This window comes from Dryas octopetala, chromosome 6, assembly GCF_963921425.1.
Source record: "Dryas octopetala chromosome 6, drDryOcto1.1, whole genome shotgun sequence".
NCBI lineage: Eukaryota > Viridiplantae > Streptophyta > Magnoliopsida > Rosales > Rosaceae > Dryas > Dryas octopetala.
The window spans coordinates 15,151,736-15,174,352 of record NC_141371.1 but is presented as its reverse complement, the minus strand read 5'-3'; the positions used below and the strand labels follow the sequence as shown (position 1 = coordinate 15,174,352).

At 34.2% G+C, this 22,617-nt stretch overlaps 2 protein-coding genes across 10 annotated transcripts; one reads left to right on the top strand and one right to left on the bottom strand.

Moving 5' to 3' along the window:
* Positions 1-1,060: 1,060 nt before the first annotated feature.
* LOC147282732 (putative disease resistance protein At4g27220) lies at positions 1,061-19,145 on the bottom strand. 9 transcript variants are annotated; one of them, XM_086249379.1, is made up of 9 exons: positions 19,052-19,145; positions 17,422-17,783; positions 15,261-17,058; positions 11,946-14,713; positions 10,926-11,789; positions 9,863-10,397; positions 4,847-5,094; positions 3,895-3,958; positions 1,061-1,260 (listed from the first exon to the last, which is right to left on the bottom strand). In XM_086249379.1, exons 4-7 carry the CDS (start codon positions 14,703-14,705, stop codon positions 5,018-5,020), a joined length of 4,236 nt encoding a protein of 1,411 aa, XP_086105505.1. In that variant the 5' UTR covers positions 14,706-14,713; positions 15,261-17,058; positions 17,422-17,783; positions 19,052-19,145; the 3' UTR covers positions 1,061-1,260; positions 3,895-3,958; positions 4,847-5,017. The 9 variants fall into 9 exon arrangements, with proteins under 9 accessions (XP_086105505.1, XP_086105506.1, XP_086105503.1 ...); XM_086249380.1 differs by having other exon boundaries at positions 15,936-17,058; XM_086249377.1 differs by having other exon boundaries at positions 16,991-17,058.
* LOC147282733 (uncharacterized) lies at positions 5,895-9,295 on the top strand. Its single transcript, XM_086249387.1, has 4 exons — positions 5,895-7,533; positions 7,653-7,783; positions 7,910-7,985; positions 8,074-9,295. Exons 1-4 carry the CDS (start codon positions 5,895-5,897, stop codon positions 9,192-9,194), a joined length of 2,967 nt encoding a protein of 988 aa, XP_086105513.1. The 3' UTR covers positions 9,195-9,295.
* Positions 19,146-22,617: the final 3,472 nt, after the last annotated feature.

Sequence of the window (22,617 nt, the reverse complement as noted above, 5' to 3'; positions counted from 1 at the left end):
GGCGACGAACAGGTATATTCCTCGCCCAATGTATTTCTGAATTAATTGTTTGTTGCGCATGTTTAGGCGACGAGATGAGTTCGTCGCCCAAAGTTACTTTGGGCGAGGAACGTGTTATTCGTCGCCCAAACCTCCTTTGGGCGACGAACATGTTCGTCGCCCAAACCTTTATGACATTGAGCGACAAATTTTCTTGTTCGTCGCCCTAAATTGCTTTGGGCGACGAATATATGTTCGTCGCCCAAATATGTTTTTCTTGTAGTGCTTGATCGATACAAGTGATCGACTTAACAAGACAGTAAAAGAGATCGAGTTTCATCATAATTCTCCAATGGGTACGTGAGATCAACCATGTACTATGCACGTGAATTACAATTGTAGACTCACCTTTAATTGCTAGTTGAATATATCCATTTTCAAGAGCTAGACCACATTTCTTATAACAAATTAAGCCAAAAGCAGCAAAATTAAAATAAGCAGGACTCCGAGAGCCATCAAATTTATTTTAACACATGCATGATTAATGCATTTGAAAGAGGATGTCATAAGACTGTTGAGATTTTGTCACAACTTTAGTCAATTCAATTTTGTCACAATTTTATATGCCTAATTTGATACATAGAATTTGATTGAATAAGTTAATTAAATGACTAAATTCATATGTATTTAAAAAATAAGCTTCTAAGTTGAAGAAGAATGACTTAGTCATAAGGAATAGGATGTGATGAAAAGACTATTGGGAATCGCCATTCAACTTTGTCACAACTTTAGTCAATTCGTTAGCTTCCTTGAAACTTTTGGAATAGGATGTGATGAAAAAACTAATGCCTGTCCTTCACTGACGTACTCATCTCATGACACACTTTGTTGAATATATTTGGGAGAATTACAATTGTGAGACTAACTTTTCTCTTTAAATTAAGGCATTGGTATAGACTTGGAGATATTTGAACCAATTTAACAATTTTATAATTCTAAATCATCATTTTTAAACTAATAATTATGACTACATATACACGTACTAAGAATAATATAACCAATTCAAATAGTTCGTTTGAGATGGTTTCATATGTATTACTATCAAAGTTTAAACAATCACATAATACACACATAAAGGAAATGCTATTAGAAAGTATAAAATATAAAAAACAATGTTTCTATTGTTGAAAGATACAAACGAAAATTAATGTCGACTCATCATCACTGAATCTCCTTTTTCTTTTGTTGGTAATGAAGATCTAAATCTCTTGCAATGTTCTCCTGCATAAAATATACAACAATTAAAGCAAATGCAAATTGAGAATGAAAACAATATATCCAAATAAACATTTAAGGTGAGCATATTAATCGAATACAAAAGCTATAAATAATAATGTTACCATTTTATAAAGCTAGGGCTTTGATGAAACTTTTTAAAATATGAAATTAATGGCAACATTTAAAAAACTGTCACAACATAATATTTCTACGAACAATGTTACTTGTACAAAAAAATTTCTCGACCTATGTGGTATGATATGCATTTTAAATCATTGTTTAAAAAAAACAACAATATTGCTATAGAGCTCAATGTCAAAATGTCATATAAGTTGGGAAAAAAATAGAATAAAAAAAAAAGACTAAATAGCCAGACTTTTTTGTTTTTTTAAGCCAGACTTCTAAGTCTCAAAAACCCCTTCAATTCAAACTTTGAAAGCAACAAATTAAATGGTCATGATTCTAAGGGTACAGGCTTGTAGCAATTCCTGTATCCAAATCCAAATTGGTGATTCAGATATGAAGCTCATATTGACTCTGGGTTCTTCGTTTAGAAGGATGAGAGAATAAGATTTTCCTAAATTAATATTTTGGGCATACAATTCATGACGATTATATCACTGAAAAATGATTGCATGCATCAATTTAGACGAAAAAATTGACAACATGAAATTTCGGAAATAAAGTAAAATTTAGGGAGCAATTTGGGACAAAATGAAATTAAGAGACAAGAGTGAAGGTCAATATCACAAGTCCACAAAAAAAAAAAAGTGCTTTTATAGCTTTTTATATTTCTATTGTCATAAGCTGACCTCCAATCACATATTCACATGTATGCTTAATTATCTCAAGTAAAGTTTACATTTTTAAAAAATAAACAATATACATGGCGTCGAACCATAGGATGGTCGTACCATACATGTGGTCAAAAACCTTACTTACTTAAAAATTTCTCCACATTACCCTCCTGGACTTTAGTTTTTTTTTTTTTTTTTTTCACTTTTTTTTTATTCAAGGATATCAACATTGTGGGTAATTCTTGTCTTTTTAGGCTTCAACGAAATACCAAATGGCCTTTTTGGTCTTATTTTTAGGTTTCTTGGCCACTTAAAAAGGCCATAGATCGATTGGGTCCATAATCCCATTTGGTATTTAATTAAAGACCAGAAAACCCCTTAAAAAAGGGTCACATGCATATTTTAACGAATAGTGTGACAGAAAATCCCCGAGGTCTGACATGCAAAAAATTTTAAATCAATGTGGCAAAAGTTGACTCAATTTTTAATTTAGGTAATAAAGTGAAATTTCAGGTAATTAAAGTGTAAAAAAGAATTAAAAAAAAAAAATACCAATGAAATGTTGTTGTTAAGAATTATCAAAACCCAAATTGTGAGTTTACGCCTCTTATAATCACAAAAATTATTTTGAATATTAAACCCAAACTGACCCTTTAAGGGTTTATATGAATAGCAAAGTGAAAACCCAAAAAGAGCAAATAAAATTGATGGCAAAATGAATACTCAAACAAGGATCCCGCTGTTTTCAAGAATGTGCAAGAACCACTGCACCACACACAAGTTTATGTCCAATGGACTATTTATATTTTGGGTAAATTACAATTTAATACCTCAACTTTATCTCGGATTTCAAGTTAGTACCTCAAGTTCAAAAAGTTGCAATTTCATGCCTCAACTTTCATTTTGTTTCAAGTTAATACCTTCGTTAGTCTTGCCGTAAAAAAAGCCGTTATCTGATGACGTGACACACCACTAAAAGGTTTTATTTCAATTTAGTACCTCAACTTTATCATATTTTTCAAGTTCATACCTCAAATTCAAAAACTTGTAAATAAATAAATGTTTTCCAGTTTTTATCTCAACTTCACCCCAACTTTTGACCCATCAAATCTTCACAAAAATCAACAATTTTATATTCATTTTGAAGCTATGAATCTCCTCTTTATAACCATATAGAAATAATTCAAAAAGGAGCTATGAAACGCGAAAGAAGTAGTCACAAATAAGTGGTGTGACACGTCATCAGATAACGAATTTTTTGACGGCAAGACTAACGGAGGTATTAACTTGAAACAAAATGAAAGTTGAGGCATGAAATTGCAACTTTTTGAACTTGAGGTACTAACTTGAAATCCGAGATAAAGTTGAGATATTAAATTGTAATTTACCCTTATATTTTATATGGCAACTTAACATACAAGCCCTACTTACTGGCCATCAACTAATTAGAATCTTCTCTCTCTCTCTCTCTCCATATTTTTTTCTTCTTTTCTATAAACAAAATTTTGATTTTAAATGGCATAAATTTCTTATTTCTTTTTTAATAGAAAAAGACTATTGGCATGAGTGTGAGTGCGTGCTGAAAGCCTAATTTTTTTTTTTTTAATGAAGCTATATCACGATGTCATATCAGTTTGAACTATATCACAGTGAACCTATTGATTCAACTTTCGACAAACCAATATACAAAAAGAATTCAAAAAAAAAAACCCAAAGGCGAAGTGAAAATACCAAACACATATAAACCCAATTTCTGACGATTCAATTGCTAAACAAACCAATAAACAGAGAAAGCAAAGCAAACATAAAGAAAATAACCCAAATCGATCAATTTACCTACCTGACTTCTTTTTCTAAGGGCAGCGAGCAGGGAAGAAATCAATATCCAAAGGAGAGCTCTTACTCTGTCGTAATCAAACAAGAAAAATTAGAATCAAGAATCAGACACCAAAAGGACGAAGACAAAAATATATATATACCAAAAAAATATAAAAATACAAGACCGGAAAAATATTATAAATTACTCTTGTGATGTCCTTTATTATTATTATTTTTCTGATGTAAATAAATTTTTATAAATAAACGTTTTTTAAAATATCTCTTACAAAAATCATAGTAATATCAACTCTCTTGCTAACAAGAGATTGCACCTTTTAGTTTCATTAATTAGCATAAATAAATAATACATCTTTCTTTTTATAGAAAGATGCTATTCACTCCAACATGTATACTAATATCATATATTATTCGTTTCTTTTCTTTTTTAAAAGAAAACTGGAATTATAAAACTGACAAAAAATGAAGTGGTATATAATGAGCAAGTAAGAGGGTTCAAGTAGAAACACCCTATTGTAAAAATGGATAAAAAAAGGATTATTGAGCATTAATCCTACAATGAATGAGCTTCTCCACCTAATAGTTTAAATTTCTAGGATTGAGATATTCAATATAATCAAGGGTTTAAATTTCGAAGTTTTCGTCGAAATTTCGCCGAAAATTTCGTTTTTTAGGGGTTCCGAAATTTTAACACGGATTCGACTAAATTTCGAAAAATTTCGGCGAAATATTCGAAATTTCGAATGCCCCCAACAGTAATTTTTTTGAATTTGAGCGAAATTTCGTCGAAATTTCGCTCAAAATACCCAGCCTAACACTGTAACAGTAACCCGAGCTCAAAATCTCAAATACCCAGTCTAACCCTCGCTCAAATACCCAGCCTAACCCTAAGTCCCTCACTGCCTCACATTCTCACAAATCAATGAAATCACAAATTCACAATCTCACATTCTCACCTGCACAGTGTCGGCGCACACCTTCGATCTCAAACCCGATCTGCCGCATCCTCCGTCTTCTCGGCTCTCTCTCTCGCCTCTCTCTCTTCTCTCTCTCTCGCCTCTCTCCTCCGTCGTCTCGGGTTGCAGCGGCGTCGTCTCGGGCTCTCGGCTTGCAGCGCCGTTCTCGACTTATCCGGCCCCCTCGAAGCCTCCGGCCACCTCGAAGCCCCGGCGTTTCTCGAAGCCCCGGCGTTTCCCTGAAATTTCTGAAATCAGTTTGTGGGCATTTCAGTATTTGATAGCTTTGATAGCTTTGTGCGAAGTTGCGAACTGCAAGTCTGCAAGTGTGTGAGTATTTCAGTATTTGTCTATTTGAGTAATACACATTAGACTTAGACAGTCAAAGACTCAAAATGTGTAAATTGAATAATTGATCTATATGATTTATGATTATATGATTTATATAATTATATCTGAGAGTATATATGATGTATATCTAAATTGATCTGATATATGATGTATATCTAAATTGATCTGAGTATATCTAAGTATATCATTTACTGATTTACCCACTTTTAAATATTATCTAACATCAATTGATCAATATCATATTTTGGGTTTATATGTAAATTATATTGATCTTGGGTTGATTTATATAAGATAAATTATATTGATCTTGGGTTGATTTATATAGATTTGGAATTAATTGTATAATTTTGGGTTGATTTTGATTTGTATAATTATATGATTTTGGGTTAATTTTGAATCTTTAATCGTATAATTTTGAAATTGATTGTATAATTTTAGGTTGATTTTGATTTGTATGATTTGTGTAATTAGTATGATATATAAATATTGATATGAAATTACAAATTAGTAATATGGAAATATGGAATTGCCAATTGGTAATATGAATATGATATGAAATTACTAATTAGAATAAGTTAATAACTAATATGATATTAATTTCTTGGTGATATACTGATATGATATTAACATGGAATTTAATTGTTATTGTTATTGCGTTACTGTGTATGTCTTTTTGTTATTAGGAATTTAGGATTCAATGGCCAGTGGAGGGAGATCACGTGATCCAGCTTGGGATCATGCCGATCCATTACCAGGTAGCAGACAAGGTTCAGTATGCAAATATTGTGGCCTTGTAATGAAGGGTGCTGGAGTGACACGATTAAAATACCACCTTAGTGGTTTGGATCCTGGACACAATGTGCAACGATGCAATAGTGTCCCACCAGAAGTGAGACAATTCATCATTGCAGGGATGCAACACAAACAACACCAAAAAAGCAAAAAAATACAAAGGATGGAAGAGCTCAGAGAAGAGCTTCGAGGACAAAGTCAGATTGAGCTGAGTGATGATGAAGATGATGATGATGAAGATCATAATGATGATATGGGGCCTCAAGAGCGAAGAGAATTTCGATCTGCACTTCGAGCCTCTAGAGCAGCAGAATGGGAGAGAGAACACTCACATAAAGTCCCAAATAGGGGACAAGGTTCTGGGTCTAGTAGTGGTGCACAGATGCAAAGAGCATCAAGCATGAGGGAATCACGAGATTCACGACCAACACCTCCAGTGGCACCAAGCTTGTACAAGGCAGCTCAAGCACGCCAAAAGAGTGTTAAAAATCTCTTTTCCGGAGGGTCAATCAAAGATGGGATGCAACGCTTGATTAGCAAGTTCTTCATATATGAAAATGTTCCTCCTTCAAAAGCAGCATCTCATCATTTCAAAAATTTGGTGATAGGATGTCAACAGGCAGGAGTAGGAGTGGAACCTCCAACACCCTATCAGATACGCACCGGATTTTTGGACCAGGAGTTTCAAGAAATGCAAGAGCATGTTAACAAATTGAAGACTGATTGGGCAACTTATGGTTGCACAATCATGTGCGATGGTTGGACAGGTCCAACCAAACAGTCTATCATTAACTTCATGGCCTACTCAAGAGGGAAGTCGGTATTCCTTAAGTCCGTTGATTTTTCAAATTGCATAAAGGATCATAAATATATTTATGGGCTACTGAAGGATGTAATCACGGAGGTTGGAGAGGAGAATGTTGTTCAAGTTGTGACCGACAATGGTTCCGCATTTGTCAAAGCATGTAAGAAGTTAATGAACAAATACAATGTGTACTGGACGTCGTGTGCAGCACATTGCATTGATCTAATGTTTGAAGAGATGGGGAAGAAAGAGCAGGTTGCTAATGTAATTAAAAAAGCCAGAATGATCACGAATTATATTTACAACCATAACTGGTTGTTGGCAAAGATGCGAGAGATCACGAAGGGAGATATTGTTCGTCCTGGTGCCACCCGATTTGCTACAAACTATATTGCATTGGATAGTTTGTATGGTAAGATGATGGGGCTGAAGCAATTGTTCACCAGTGATGATTGGGGTCGTAGCAATTTCCGGCGTTCAGATGCAGGCATCACCGTTGAAAATATAGTTCTTGATCACTCTTTTTGGCAACAGGTGCATAAGGTGTGCGGTCTGTTTGAACCTCTCTACGTAGTTTTACGTATTGTGGACACAGAAGTGTATCCTACAATGGGATCCATTTATGAGTTAATGCGTGTCGTGAAGGAAGAACTAGAAAAAAAACAGGGTGCACGGTGGGTAATAAAAATCATCAATGATCGATGGTTTAAAACGTTACAACACGATTTGCACGCAGCAGGTAACCCAATAATTTATTTGTTATTTTGGTTCCGCATTTTTTTTAATTGATTTAGCTTTCAATTAATGAACTAAATTACTAATTATATATTTCTATATTTACTTGATGCATGATTGCAGCCTATTATTTGAATCCTCGCTATCAATATAGACCTGGCGTTGGAGATGATGGTGAACTTATTCGGGCTGTGCACAACGTATTCTCCAAATTGGATCCCGATTCACCACAAGTTGGCCAATTTGGAAATGTGGTAAAAATAATTTGCCATAAGGCCCATAAGAATCCTTACGAAAAATATTAATACTTTATAGAATTTGATTGTCTTAAATTATATATTTGATTGATATTGTATAATTTGTATTGTATTTGTATCTAGTTAACTTATTTTAAAGATGCCCGGAAAATGTTCGGAGAGCGAGCTGCAAAGGCCGCTAGATCACGAATGTCTCCTAGTGAGTATACATCTTACTTGTATTAGTTAGATTAACTTAATTATTTATTTTTATAGTTACACTTACACAAACAAATTTTTCATTTCAGGTGAATGGTGGATCATGTATGGGAGTGATGCGCCTACTGTGAGGAAGTTAGCCATCAAAGTTTTATCACAAACGGCGTCATCATCAGCTTGTGAAAGAAACTGGAGCACTTTTGCACTCATACACACCAAACAACGAAACAGGCTCTCATATAGTAGGTTAGAAAAAATGGTATATTGCTACTATAATATGAGGCTTGCACTTCGAGATAAGAAAGCAGAGGAGGATCGCGTTGATGAATATGATCCGCTGGATATATATGATGCTGCTATAGGGGATGATGATGTGGAGGAAAACCAGCTTTATCAGTGGATTAGGCCCCTCCATTTAGATGATGATGCAGGCAATCCAGACCCTGATATTGCAGCTCAAGCACGTCAGGAAGGTATCAATGTGGACAGAGTTCTAAATGAGGAGGTGAGCCCTACTACAAGTTTGAATGAACTTATGCAACAAAGGTCGACACATCGTACTGAGCCAGTTCCCACTAATCCTTCTCGATCAGGCAACTCTAGCACAAGATCGGGCACTCCTACCAACAGTGGAGGTAGAGGTAGTGGTGGTGGTAGAGGTAGTGGTGGTGGTGGTGGTGGAAATGAAGATGTCACTGGACATTCTCAAGAGTATATGAGCCCATTTTCTGTCGAAGCACACTATACACATGCAACACAAGATGAGGATCATGGGAGTAGGCGTGCCGGACCAGGAATTGGTGCCATAGGAAAAGACTATAGTCGCAGACAAAGAGGTCATGAGAGTTTGGCACAAGAAGAAGAGGATTCATTATCCACCACTTTTGGCTCTATGGGGGTAGGAAGTGACAATTACAATTATGGGCAAAACCCTCCAATATTCTACCCACCACATCTGCCTTACTTGGTTGAGTCTGATAGTAACTCATTGGCACAACAAGAGACAAACTCTTCAAATGAGTATGCTTATGGGCAAATTCAACCACAACAGGTTCCTGATCCATATGGTTGGCATGTTAGCAATTACATGCAAAATTATGCTGGAGAAGTATCTTGGGATGATTATTCTTCACATTACACCTACTCTGGACATGATGATACTGAAGACAGCGGAAATTTTGAACCTCCTAGAAACTCTATGTGGTATTGATTACTTTTGTAATTCATGTGGCAATATTATAGTAAAAATAAAATTGAGGTGTTAATGTGTTATTGAAGTAATTATTAATTAGTGAAGCATTTTTTTAACAGTATTTGCCTTCAGCGCGCATTATATTCATCACATATCACATGAAACCTACCATATAATTTGGTTTTTTTCAATGTTTTTTATCAATGTAGTAGATAATATGTTAAATAAACATATTGTGAAGTTTCATTCAAAATTTCCGTATTTTGATAATAATTTCCATCGTTTCCGTTGAATTTTTGTCGAAATTTAAAAATCTTCAAAATTTCCGTCGAAATTTCCGTCGAAATTTCCTCGAAGCTCGAAATTTTATTCCTTGAATATAATATAGATAGAATGATTAAAAATATTATCAATTGATCGACGTGAAATTGGACACACATTACTAAAGACTTCTATGGGTGGAAGGATTTAGATTTCAAATCTATAAATTTGATAAGCACATTTTCTTTTGTCACACACTGTGACACTGACATATATTAAAATTATTTATTTATGGTTTTATACTCCAACTAATTGACTACAATGATAATATAAAAAGGGAAAGAAAAACAAAAGCAAGGCAATTGAAAAAGATTAATTAGCTCTTCATTAATTAGTGAGAATAGTTGGTTGAAAGCTGAACATACCTTTATTATAAAAAGGGAAACGTTCAGATGGCTTTAATTTTGGACAGCCAGTAACATTCACTCGCATCGAAGGTGGCCACTTCAAAGTATAAGCTTGAGTGCAGAAACATTCAAGGTTGGGCAAATCTTTAAATGTGATGGATCTCACTCGGGGAAATGTCAATTCCTCAATAGTAGTTTCTCCTTCTGCTTCTCCAACAATCTTTTCCATAACCTTACAATTGATAACTTTTATTTCCTCCAGACTCATAAGAAGTTTAGCTACGTTTGGTGAGAACAAATATCTCAAATTTCCACAGTTGGATACATTCAGCAATCTTAAGTTTCCAAAGCCTGTGATATGTTGTAAACCCTTTTCCCATATGTGCGTTAACTTTGGTAAATATTCCAACATCAATTTCCTCAGCTTATTAAATGCTTGAACATGATGGGTTTTGTGAAGCAGAAATATCACTTCCAGTGACTCACATTCTTCTACTTCAAGACTTTCTAGATTGTCATTAATATTTGAATCCACAAGATTTGTCGCCATAACCTAAAAAAAGGCCAAAAATGTACTTGTTTCATTACATTTATATTAAACATATCTTATATTCAAAATGTTCAAAGATTCTTTTTTCAAAAAAAGAAAAAGAAAAAATCAAGCTATATTAAAAACAGTACACAATTTTAATCCTTGATGTTTGACTTTTAGGTCCTCTATGACAACAAGCACTAGCCACTAGTATTAAAAACGCAAGGTTTCTTTTTTTTTTTTTTTTGGACTGAATATTATTATGCAGGATTGAACTAATACTGCATTGTAAGCATAACAAAAAAGAGTCAAATGAATGAGGGAGAGAAGAGAGAGATTGACAAAACTAGCAATTTATAATTGGGTGATTGTAACTAAATAAGAATTAAAATTGACAGAACATGAAACAGGATAGGAGTGAAACAATTACTATTCTTTTTTTTTTTCTTTTAATTATGTAAATAACCCAAAAGTAAAATGCTATATAAATTAATCCACATGTTTAAATTAAAAAGGGAAATTAAGTTTATTAAACTTACGAGCGCTTACCTCTTTATCAATTACAGGGTGTGGCAATATCTGAACATAGTTGTTGGCACGATTCGCTCTTGAACTGGAACTGGATCTTTGTTGGGATTTGTTGTGAGTGGATGGATCATCGTCACATTCGTTGACTGGATTGTTATTCGACGAGCAGAGCGGCGCACATGATATTCCAGGGCACCAAACAGATGTTGATGAAGAAGATCTGTTGAGATGACTTGCCTCTTGAGCTGATGATGATGATTCTCTGACAACGTTAGCATTCAAGTTCTCTGCTTCTGACTTTTTGATTTGGGGAATCCCAGAACCCAATGTCTTCAATTTGGGACAGTCAAACAGGTACATAGATTTCATGGATGACCATACAAAAGTGTAGGCATCAGGGCAAAGACTCACAAGGTTTTCCAATTCCTCTAGTCTAACGACACTCAGTTTTGGGAACAAAATCATGCCACCCGTCTCCTTTTCTTCATCTCCCTCTGTGACTGCAATTATAGTTTCCATTTTTTCACACTGGCGTATTTCTACTTCTTGGAGATTCACAAGGACAGTGGAAATTAAATACGAGAATACATATTTCATTCTACCACAACCTCCTACTTCTAAGAATCTTAAATTTTGAAAGCCCTGGACTCCACGTGGAACGTTCTTCCACAACTGATCAAGCTTGAATTCCTCTCCCCACCATCCTGTCACAACTAGCTTTTCTAGATTTTGGAACCATGAAATGCAAATTGATGGAAATAGTATATTAGATCTTGCCACTTGCACAGATTTTGATGTAGAAGAGGACGCTGCAGCTTGAGCTTCATGTGGATCATTCCCACTCTCTGTTATCTTGTCAAAATTATCCTCAGATATCTTTGTCACCTGTTAAGTCCATATAATTATTATTAATTTAAACAAAACCCAAAAAAAGTAGTTCCCGTGAAAACAAGCTAAATAAATAAATATTTTATTAAAACATAGTATAGTCTCGCATAATATTTAGCTAAACTAAATCAATAATTTGTATAACGTACATACCTCTGATTTGGAGTTGTGTTGGTTGGCTATGTAGAAACCAACGAGCCTTGGTAGACTGGAAATCTGCAATTCGGTCAATTTAGGGAAAGCTTTCCTGTAAGATTCATTGTCATCTTCCATTCTCTCCTTTAAGACGATTTGTTCAATTTCCGCACAACCAAAAATAATTAAGCTTTGGAGTTGTTCCAGGTTTCTTGCTAGGGATAGTGAAAAGGCATATTTTAACTCCTTGCAGTGTCTGATTTCAAGGGATCTTAGGTTGACAAAAGTGCTCTTTGGAGGTACGCCATGGCATATTGCTTTTAAATTGTCCATCATTCTGAGAATAGCTGACTTCAAGAGAGGAAAGGCAGTATGTTGACTAGACCAATCTGTTCTGTCTAGAAGATACTCTATGCTGTGAGCAGAGTCAATTTCTAAAGCTTTCAAGTGTTGAAAACCCTCTTGGTCTAACTCATTAAGAACATACTTCAAATAATAGATATTACGTAGATCCAATACTTCAGTTTTATTCAACAAGAATCTAATTGTTTCACTTTCCATATATTCCCTTGTATCACCACAAAGCATCAAATAGTTCTCGAATAGATAACTATGCATTGGTCTACTGCATACATTCATAACTGATATATGAAATCGTAGTGTCTGGTTTTTCAAGTGCAATTGATCTTTAAGCAACAACTTGGCATCAGACATCTGTATGGCTAAGACCTTTAAATGATGAGATAGAGTCATCACCTCATGAAGGCTTGCCATGCTCTCATCTTTGCCTTCTACTGCAGATTCCCAATTGACAAAGCTTTCTGCCATGTACAACTCTTCCAGTCTAATTAAGCTAGATAATAGACCATGAGGAATTTTTTCAAGTTCACCACAATCTGTTGTATCTAACAACCTCAATTGTTTAAGAAATCCAATTTCTCTCGGCAACTCGTGAATGGAAGAGCGAGCAAAGCTGAGGATCTCTAAGTTCTCCAATCCTCCAACACTAGATATGTCTCCCAACTTTTGACAATCATCTAGACACAAGGTATGAAGATTCTTCAGTACTCCAAGAGATTCTTTAAAGCATGAACCAGATGACATACTTAAAAATGATAAAACCTTGACTTCTTTCATCCTTTGAAAAAGGCTGGATTCTAAACAATCGGAATGTTGTAGTTGCAGAAGCTCAAGTTTTGGCCACTCCAAACCATATGGAATCTCATCAATTTGAACACCACTCAATGAAATTGCAGTGTAATGTTGCTGTGCAGCTTTCTCTGGCCAAACTTTATTTTCAACATCACATCTTACCATAAACCCGCCGTGAGTATCTTTTGAGGCAATATATATGGCAACATCACGAACTACGTCATGCATTTTGATACACTCAGTCTTGGCACTGTCCAGCAACAAAAACCTTCTTCGTAGTGTGTCAATGAAAGAATGCACTCTGTTTCTTGCATCTTCCAATGTATCAATTCTGCCAAAAATTCCTCGGCCCAAGCCATACCTAACTAAATACTCAATTCGAATATCATAATCCTCTGGAAATAAACAACAAAGCAAAAAGCATGACTTGACTTCATCACTCTCCAATTTATCATAACTTAATTTTAGGCTAGAATAGACTTTGGAATCCATATCTGTGATGTTTTCGGGGAGAGACTTTTTTAGTTGTTCAAGGGCAGCAACCCATTCATGCTTCCTTTTACTTTGTAGTGCTTTTGCAACGGTTACAATGGCAATGGGCAAATGTCCACATTCATTTAAAACCAATTTTGCAACAGTACGCAAATCAGGATCGTCCAAGGACTCACCTACAGTCTCCTTGAAGAGCTCCCACGCTTCTTCTTCAGTTAAGAGCTGGATTGTATGAATTTCTTGACAGCTCATCATATTGCACACTTCTTTGCTGCGAGACGTCAACAAAATTTTGCACCCTTTATGTGTAGCTCCAACAGGAAGTCCTATAGCCTGAAAATCGAGCTCTGACCATACATCATCTAGTACAATCAGTATTCTATTACTTTTCATGATTCTTTCACATAGCTTTTCTGCTCTTTCAAACTCAATTTCCGTGTCGAATTTCAACCCCAGTCTATATGCAATTTCACCTTGAATGTTCCTAATGTTTGGAGATTGAGACACAGCTGTCATCACAACATCATCAAACAGCTTCTCTCCTGCCAATCTTTTGATGATTTCCTTCGCCATTGTGGTTTTACCCACACCCCCCATCCCACAAATCCCAATCATTCTTTTTTCTTCACTCTTCAAAGCCTCCATCACACCATTCATGACTGTTCTTCTGGATTCAAAGCCCTTAATACCTTCAGTGTATAGTGTTGACCATATCTTCTGTGGAGGTGCAGGAGTGGAAACATTATTGAATTCTTGTTGTTGGAGCTCACGAGCACGCTCAGTAATCTTCTTGGCTTTCCTACTCAGAGAATACCGAGACTTCAGATTTGGACACCACCCATACAGAGATCGCCTTTTCATGTTGACTTTATCTTCAAAGTCTTGTGCTTCACGAAATATGGTGTTCACACTCTCTTGCCAGCTCTCAACTTCCCGTTTGATGATTTCCCCATTCCTTTTGGCAGCATCAACTAATTTTTGCACACCATCCCTCTTGTCATCAATCTTCTTAAGCTCATCCTTTAGACTCTTTATGTTGGAATCAAAATAAATCAGATACCCGAATTGTCCTCCAATCTGCGCCAGCGAGTCCTCTCCAATTTTAGATGCAATTGAAATTGGTATTTGTTCCATTTCGCAATCTAAAGACAAAAAGTCAAAAGTAAATAAACAAAAAAACCCAAACAACAAATCCAAATCTAATAACAAAAATGACGTCGATCGTTGTTATAGGTACCGGAACGGATTCTACTTCATTAGCATATTTTATATTATAATCATTATCTCTTTATTTTGAGCAATTTAGTTGATTATTTTAATCTAATTATGTTTTATTTTGCTTAGTAAGATGAAATGTCATGTAAATGGGATAAGCTATCAATGGTAAGAAATTGTTCCAGAACCATGCAGTAATAGACAGAAAGAATGTCTAGTGCAGAGAGAAAGAAATTGTTCGAGAACCATGTAAAAACTTATTTTTCTCCCTCAAAATATTATTAATATTTAATAAGTAAAATACAAATAAAATTTAAACAAAGAATACCGAACTCATATACAGTGGCTAGACACTCATCGCTTAGCTTTTCATCTTTTATTATTCTCTTAAAAGTGCACCAATTTTAGAGGGGAGTGTTGACATGATTAAGCTAATTAGGTGTGATTCGCTTAATTATAGGAGTTACTACTTACCATATTACTCCTCGAAGTTAAAGAAGAATAATACATCAATTAAACTCGGCACACAGCACGACCGAACCGATCTGCGTCGGTCGAATCGGTAATTCGGCACAAACCAGCCTTTATTGATCACGTACGTGAAAACCAACGAAACATAAAAAATAAAAAAGAAAGAATGGAAAAGTAGGAACATGATAAGAAAGAAACGTGATGAAACTTTGATGAAATTAAATGTTGAAAAATTGAAAGAGAAATGTTGTGAAAATCACCCAAGTACCCAACACATGCCATATAGATAGGGGAGGAAAAGGGATGAAATATATGTGGATGAAAAAATAAATGGTAAGAGTGTAAATATGTGAGAGAGAAGATTTCACATCTTAATACTGAGTGTAATTTTTTTCAAACAAAATAAGTTTGAAAGTGAGCCTCAAGCAGATCCGTGTCTGCTGGAACCATGAGAGAGAAGACAGAAACCTTACAAAGAGAACAACCCGGCCAGGAAAAGAAACAAAACAGATAACCAAAAGAAAGACCAAACAAGACATATAGCAAAACAGAGAACAAACTAAAACTACTGACTATATATAGCAGACAGAGCAAAAATAAAACCACATCCTAATCCAAAGGAAGCCCATCTGCAATTAGAACATCAGACAAAGAAGATGGATTAAAGAGCTTGCTTACCAACAAATACGAGAAGAAAGAGATCCAAACCAATTGCAATGGGGGAAATAATACAAAATGGGCGTCGGTGGCTAGGAGAGTTGAGGTAATTACCTATGGGAAGCCAAAAGGTTGCTGAAACTTGATAAGAGGAGAAAGAGACATGAGAGGTTGATAATGAGTCAACGTAAAATATGGGGCCTATTGTCAGAACTAGGGTCCCTTTTTTGTTGTCATAACTTGGGTCCCCTGTGGCCTGTGGGTTCAATAGTAGCTTAGGCAAAAATCTAAATAGTAAATATTAACAAAATTCCTTAAGCATATTTTTTAAGTTATGAATATCTAAATAGTAAATATTAATGGAAAGAAGTTGGGAGTGACTATTTGAGTTGGAGGTGGCACGAAGTTGGAAGCAACACCGGAGTCCGGTGATTTTACATGATTTCTTAATTAATAGGATAAATGACTTCCTAATTGCGCTCCCATGGTGGCTGATCGACACCAGTTCTTAGACTACTAGTACCACAACATGCATGTCCATTGCCGATAGCTTGGTTATTTTGGGGGCAACTAAATAATTTGATTTATTCTTCAATTTTTGGGTCATTAGGGTGGAGGAACTTGTATACTAGAATTAAACAATTTTTCTTTTTTCGATGTGGCAATTAAACTAAATTTTTAACCACAATTGGGCTCAAATATTGTTAGGAGGCCCTTTTTTTAGCCGCCGCTGTGTAGGCTCTGAAGTGATCGAATGAGCATTTTAGAAGAAAGAATTGACAGATTTTCTCATGAAATTATATCACAATGAGCCTATTGATTTAACTAACTACAAACAATATATTCACATCAAGGCAATGATGGACTTTATTCCTAAGTTGCATAGCTGACCCAAACAATACCCTTATTAGTTCCATTTTTTGACAAACCAACATACAAAGAGTAATAAATATCCTGTTTTTTTTTTTTTTTGGTAGAAAAATAAAACAATTTATGACAATTCAATTGTTAGACAAACAAACCAATTAACAAAGAGAACAAATCATACATAGTAAAAAAAACCCAAATCAATCTACCTGACTTCCGCTTCTAAGTTACACAGCGAGCAAGGAAGAAATCAATACCCAAAGGGACTGCTCTTACTCTGTAATGAAAAAAAAAAAGATAAAGAACAAAAAATACAAGAATGGAAAAAAATTTAAATTACTTTTCTGATGTCCTTTTGTACATGAAAGAATTACCACCTCTTATATGTGGACATTTATAACGAGTTTTTCTTTATTTTGTTTTTGTTTTTGAAATCCATAAATTTGATAAGCACATATTTTGTTTTTGTCACATGATAACATCTATGAAATAAATATTACAATTGTGTATTTATGGTTTTATGCTCCAAATAATCCGATATAATAATAAAATAAAGTAAAGAGGAACAAAAGCCCGAATTGAAAATAATTAAGCTCTTCCATTAATTAGTGAGAAATAGTTGGTTGAAAGTAGAACATACCTTTCCCTTGTGACTGTTCAAACCCACGAGCAAATGTCTTTAATTTTGGACACCCAGTAACATTCACTTGCTCCAAGGATGGCCAGTTCAAAGTATAAGCTTCAGTGCAGAAAAATTCAAGGTTAGACAAATCTTCAAATGTGATAGATCTTGCTTATACTTTAATGGTCAATCTATTCTAAACCAGTAGCATCATCGTCATTCATGTTTGGCGGAGGATGATGAGAGGACGGTGGCGGGACAAACCCAGATATCGCCTTGGTCAATGCAACGTACAATGCCTCCTTCTCCGCTCTCTCGGCTCGTAGGTCCTCCTGCAACTTCTTCACTTGAGCGGACAATCTTGCGACGACTGCAAATGGCTGAGAAGAAGACGAAGACGAAGATGAGGACCAAACGTTATTGAATGCAAGATTTTTTTGGGACTAAACATTATTTGTTTTATTCACCAATATTACACTACTCAAAAACTGTTAAAAACTATTAGGAAAACTCAAAAGTAAACATTTTTTTTTTTTAACTCACAAGGACCAAAATAAGGTGACGGACCCACTTCCGCATTTTGGTAAAACAGTGCCGAGCGGCATTGTTCATCGAGCGCTCGGCTACTATAGTGCAGTAACAGTTTCAAGTACTAGTACGTGTGACTGTAGTGCAAAAATGTTTTTTTTTTTTACATGTTTGTTGATAAATTTTTTTTAGTTGTTGGGTCTTATTTAAGTTGGTTTAGTGATTTAGTATATTTTAAGGGATTCATGAGATTAAAATTTACAATTTTTAGTTTTTTAAAGGGATATATAAGTGTAACTGCACCACAAAAATATGCAAAAATGTTAAAGGAATGAGAGATATATATATATATATATATATATTAAGGAATGCAAGTGAAATTGAGCATGGTTACAAATCTTATCATTCATAAGAGAGACTTCAAACCAAACTTGTGCATTCATAAGAAATTAATTAGATGTATTGGCTGCTTCCAGCCTTGCTTCGTGATGTAATATGTGGTTTCAAAACTCCATTTGATTCATGTGTTTTATATTATTTGTAATATGAGGACAATTTTAATAAACTTAAATACTTAATTTTTGTTTGAAAATCAAATTGAAGGATACATACAAGATTTTGTCATTTTTTTAGTACAACTTGCGAATTGAAACAAGTTTTCAAATTAAATGTTGAAAAATTGAAAGAGAAATGTTGTGAAAATCACCCAAGTACCCAACACATGCCATATAGATAGGGGAGGAAAAGGGATGAAATATATGTGGATGAAAAAATAAATGGTAAGAGTGCAAATATGTGAGAGAGAAGATTTCACATCTTAATACTGAGTGTAATTTTTTTCAAACAAAATAAGTTTGAAAGTGAGCCTCAAGCAGATCTGTCTCTGCTGGAACCATGAGAGAGAAGACAGAAACCTTACAAAGAGAACAACCCAGGAAAAGAAACAAAACAGATAACCAAAAGAAAGACCAAACAAGACATATAGCAAAACAGAGAACAAACTAAAACTACTGACTATATATAGCAGACAGAGCAAAAATAAAACCACATCCTAATCCAAAGGAAGCCCATCTGCAATTAGAACATCAGACAAAGAAGATGGATTAAAGAGCTTGCTTACCAATAAATACGAGAAGAAAGAGATCCAAACCAATTGCAATGGGGGAAATGATACAAAATGGGGGTCGGTGGCTAGGAGAGTTGAGGTAATTACCTATTGAAAGCCAAAAGGTTGCTGAAACTTGATAAGAAGAGAAAGAGACATGAGAGGTTGATAATGAGCAACGTAAAATATGGGGCCTATTGTCAGAACTAGGGTCCCTTTTTTTGTTGTCATAACTTGGGTCCCCTGTGGCCTGTGGGTTCAATAGTAGATTAGGCAAAAAACTAAATACTAAAGATTAACAAAATTCCTTAAGCATATTTTTTAAGTTATGATTATCTAAATAGTAAATATTAATGGAAAGAAGTTGGGAGTGACTATTTGAGTTGGAGGTGGCACGAAGTTGGAAGCAACACCGGAGTCCGGTGATTTTACATGATTTCTTGATTAACAGTATAAACGACTTCCCAATTGCGCTCCCATGGTGGCCGACACTAGTTCTTAGACTACCGGTACCACAACATGCATGTCCATTGCCGATAGATTGGTTATTTTGGGGGCAACTAAGTAATTTAATTTATTCTTCAATTTTTGGGTCATTAGGGTGGAGGAACTGTTAGATCGTTTAAATATGCATAACAAAAGTACTAATCTCGAGAAGCCATTAATGATATGCGGCAATTAGCAAAGATCTTCCTCTCTCTCTACACGTCCTTATGCACTCCTAATATGGGAGGGTTAGGTTTTGTGCTTGTATATTGGGTAAAAGAGGGGGGATTTAAGCCTTATATTTATAGGTGAAAGCCATAAGATTTCTTATCCATAAAGAAAACCCAAAAACTTATCCTTATCGATCACCTCCACAATTAATCCATAACCTAATAGGATAGATATTCCTTATTAATTAGGACTTTACTTCACCTTAAGAAACCGGATAATCAAATAAAACTTCCCTTCTTGTATCCTTAATCAATTAGGACTCCCAAATAGATGTAAGCTCAAATAAAGTTCTTACATTCTCCCACTTGAGCGCCACATCTATTCAAAAAACCCTTCTTTACAATCAAGGATCAATTTCCTTATGTGCACAACTTTGGAAAGCTATTTGATAACAATATCTATCTCAAACTTAGTGTCAAATATCATCAACTCACATGACTATAGACATGATTTCCAATGTAAATGTTATCATCCACCTAAATCAAAATAAGCAACGATATTCACATAAAGTATCAACAAGTTATGGTCAAAAGTTATATGACAAGTGAGCTTAATTGTGAAATATCACACTTGACATATAAATGGTGCTCTTTATGATCACTATGTGATCTAACCTTAATGCTTAATGAAAAGCCCTTATACCGACAAAGACATCTTTATTTATGTTGCATAATAAACTGAAAATTTAAAATTGAAATTTAATCAATTTATAAACTTGAAAGCAAACACAACACTCCTTAACTTTAAAACATATATAGGAATCACCAACTTAAAAATTAGCAAATTAAAAGCTAAATAGCTCCCACTAAAGTAGGGCATCTTTAAAACTGGATAGTATCCTCATGTTGGTGACATGCTTCTGGAAAACTGAATTAGGGACAGCTTTATTCAATGGGTCGGCTATTTGGTCTAGGGACCCTTTCACAGATAATAAAATTCACTTCACGCATCACTTTAAGAACCCTTGAAGAATAGTGTTTGATGACTAAACAAACAATATGCAATAACATAAGCATTAACATCAATGCATCACTTATTCGAACAAAAATACATTTATAACATCAATGCATCTGAGAAAACTCTTTCATGGATATTGTATTCCAAAATTTTTTATAGGTACAAGAAAAACAACGTACCAAACAACCAAATAAGAATCTTATATCAATGGAAGCATAATTCATATCAGAAGAGTTCATGACTGAATATAAATATAAACACACCAAAACAATATGCGAGAAAAATATTAATTGTTCTTTTCAGCTTTAAAAATTTTGTATGCAATATTAATCTCACATTTGGGCAAAGAATAAAATGCAATTATAAAACCTTATCACAAAGCCAACATATAAAATACAAAATTCATGAAAATTTCTACACCTGTGGACAAGAAGAAATATTCAAAAATTTGTGTATATATACATTGCAATGTGCATGCCATTTTTGAATTGAACCAAGTACAGTTATCCTCCCTTTATTTGTTATAATCCAAAAATGCAATCTTGATCAAAATAAATCCTTGAACTAAGAAAATTTATAAATAAATGGACCACTTTGGCAATATATTCTTCTTTAGAGTTTTCTTAGAGCGAGATCAAGACCTGAAGAAGCTTTAATTAACATGTAATTGCTAGAAATATAATGCTAGAGTTATATGACATAGCAAATAATGGAAACTTTAGCAAATTTATAATCAATCTATATGATGAATACTTTAGCAACACATATTTATAGATAGCTATGACTTCAAAGTATATAGGAAGGCTAACAATATGCAACCAAAAATCTATAGCAAAGAAAGGCCTATTGCAGGTTCAACTTCATATTCAAGCCACTATATTCATAAGTTTCAGATACATCAATTATGTATTCTATGATCAAATAGCTATGCATATAATCGACCATAAGTGCTTTAATTACACATGTCATGGTCATGCAGTTAAGTCTAACACATTCATATATATATATATATATATATATATATATATATATCAAAGCAATCAAACACGGATGAGATAGTAGTGTTTCATCATCATATTTGCTTTATATCTTTAATTAATTATATATATATATATATATATATATATATATATACATCCGATAGCATTCAGATCATGAAATTGCCGATCATGCAAAATTCTTGATGCTTGATCCATAATCCACAAACGGCAAGTCAAAAGATTAACTAACCATATGTTATCTCAAATCAAAAGTGGATCCATACATATAATTCATATGTATGTCAAGGCAATTAGATACATATATACATCAATTTCGGCAATCACTAATTAAAAGCAATTTAAAATATATACACTTCAAAGCCTCCTTGATTAATTGTAGAGAGCATGTACTTAATATTTAATATGTATATATGTAATATTAATTCGTATACTGATCCTTCTATATATATATATATATAGATATCAGTGCCTTTTCTTTTGATCATGATATTGCTATGCGGAAATTAGAGCTGAACAAATATAGATATACAAACATGTCACTACTACAAAAACGTTAATAAATATCAGTGATTCACTGATATCTATTGGGTTAAAAACCGATAAGTCCAGCCGTGATATCTAAAGTCCCCCCCAAAGATATCAATTCTAAAAAAATATCTTTAATGTGATTATACATCTGATTTTTCATGTCGCCTAATATCTAAAAAAATATTGGATATCGTTTTTAGGTTCTTTCAATGTATTAAAACTCCTGAAACTGATATAAATTAATGGTTGAACATCGTTGTTGACTTAGTTTAGATGTGTTAATGCCAACAAAATCTGCAAGTTTATAATTAATGATATCGTATTTGGATGAAAAATTGATATAAAAAAGTAACTAAACATCGGTGGGTATATTAGAAC

Coding starts and splice junctions, on each gene's coding strand:
- LOC147282733 (XM_086249387.1), top strand. CDS start 5,895: ATGGCCAGTGGAGGGAGATCACGTGATCCAGCTTGGGATCATGCCGAT. Junction 7,534..7,652: donor ACACGATTTGCACGCAGCAG/GTAACCCAATAA, acceptor GCATGATTGCAG/CCTATTATTTGAATCCTCGC. Junction 7,986..8,073: donor TAGATCACGAATGTCTCCTA/GTGAGTATACAT, acceptor TTTTCATTTCAG/GTGAATGGTGGATCATGTAT.
- LOC147282732 (XM_086249379.1), bottom strand. CDS start 14,705: ATGGAACAAATACCAATTTCAATTGCATCTAAAATTGGAGAGGACTCG. Junction 11,790..11,945: donor AACACAACTCCAAATCAGAG/GTATGTACGTTA, acceptor TGGACTTAACAG/GTGACAAAGATATCTGAGGA. Junction 10,398..10,925: donor ACCCTGTAATTGATAAAGAG/GTAAGCGCTCGT, acceptor GCCTTTTTTTAG/GTTATGGCGACAAATCTTGT.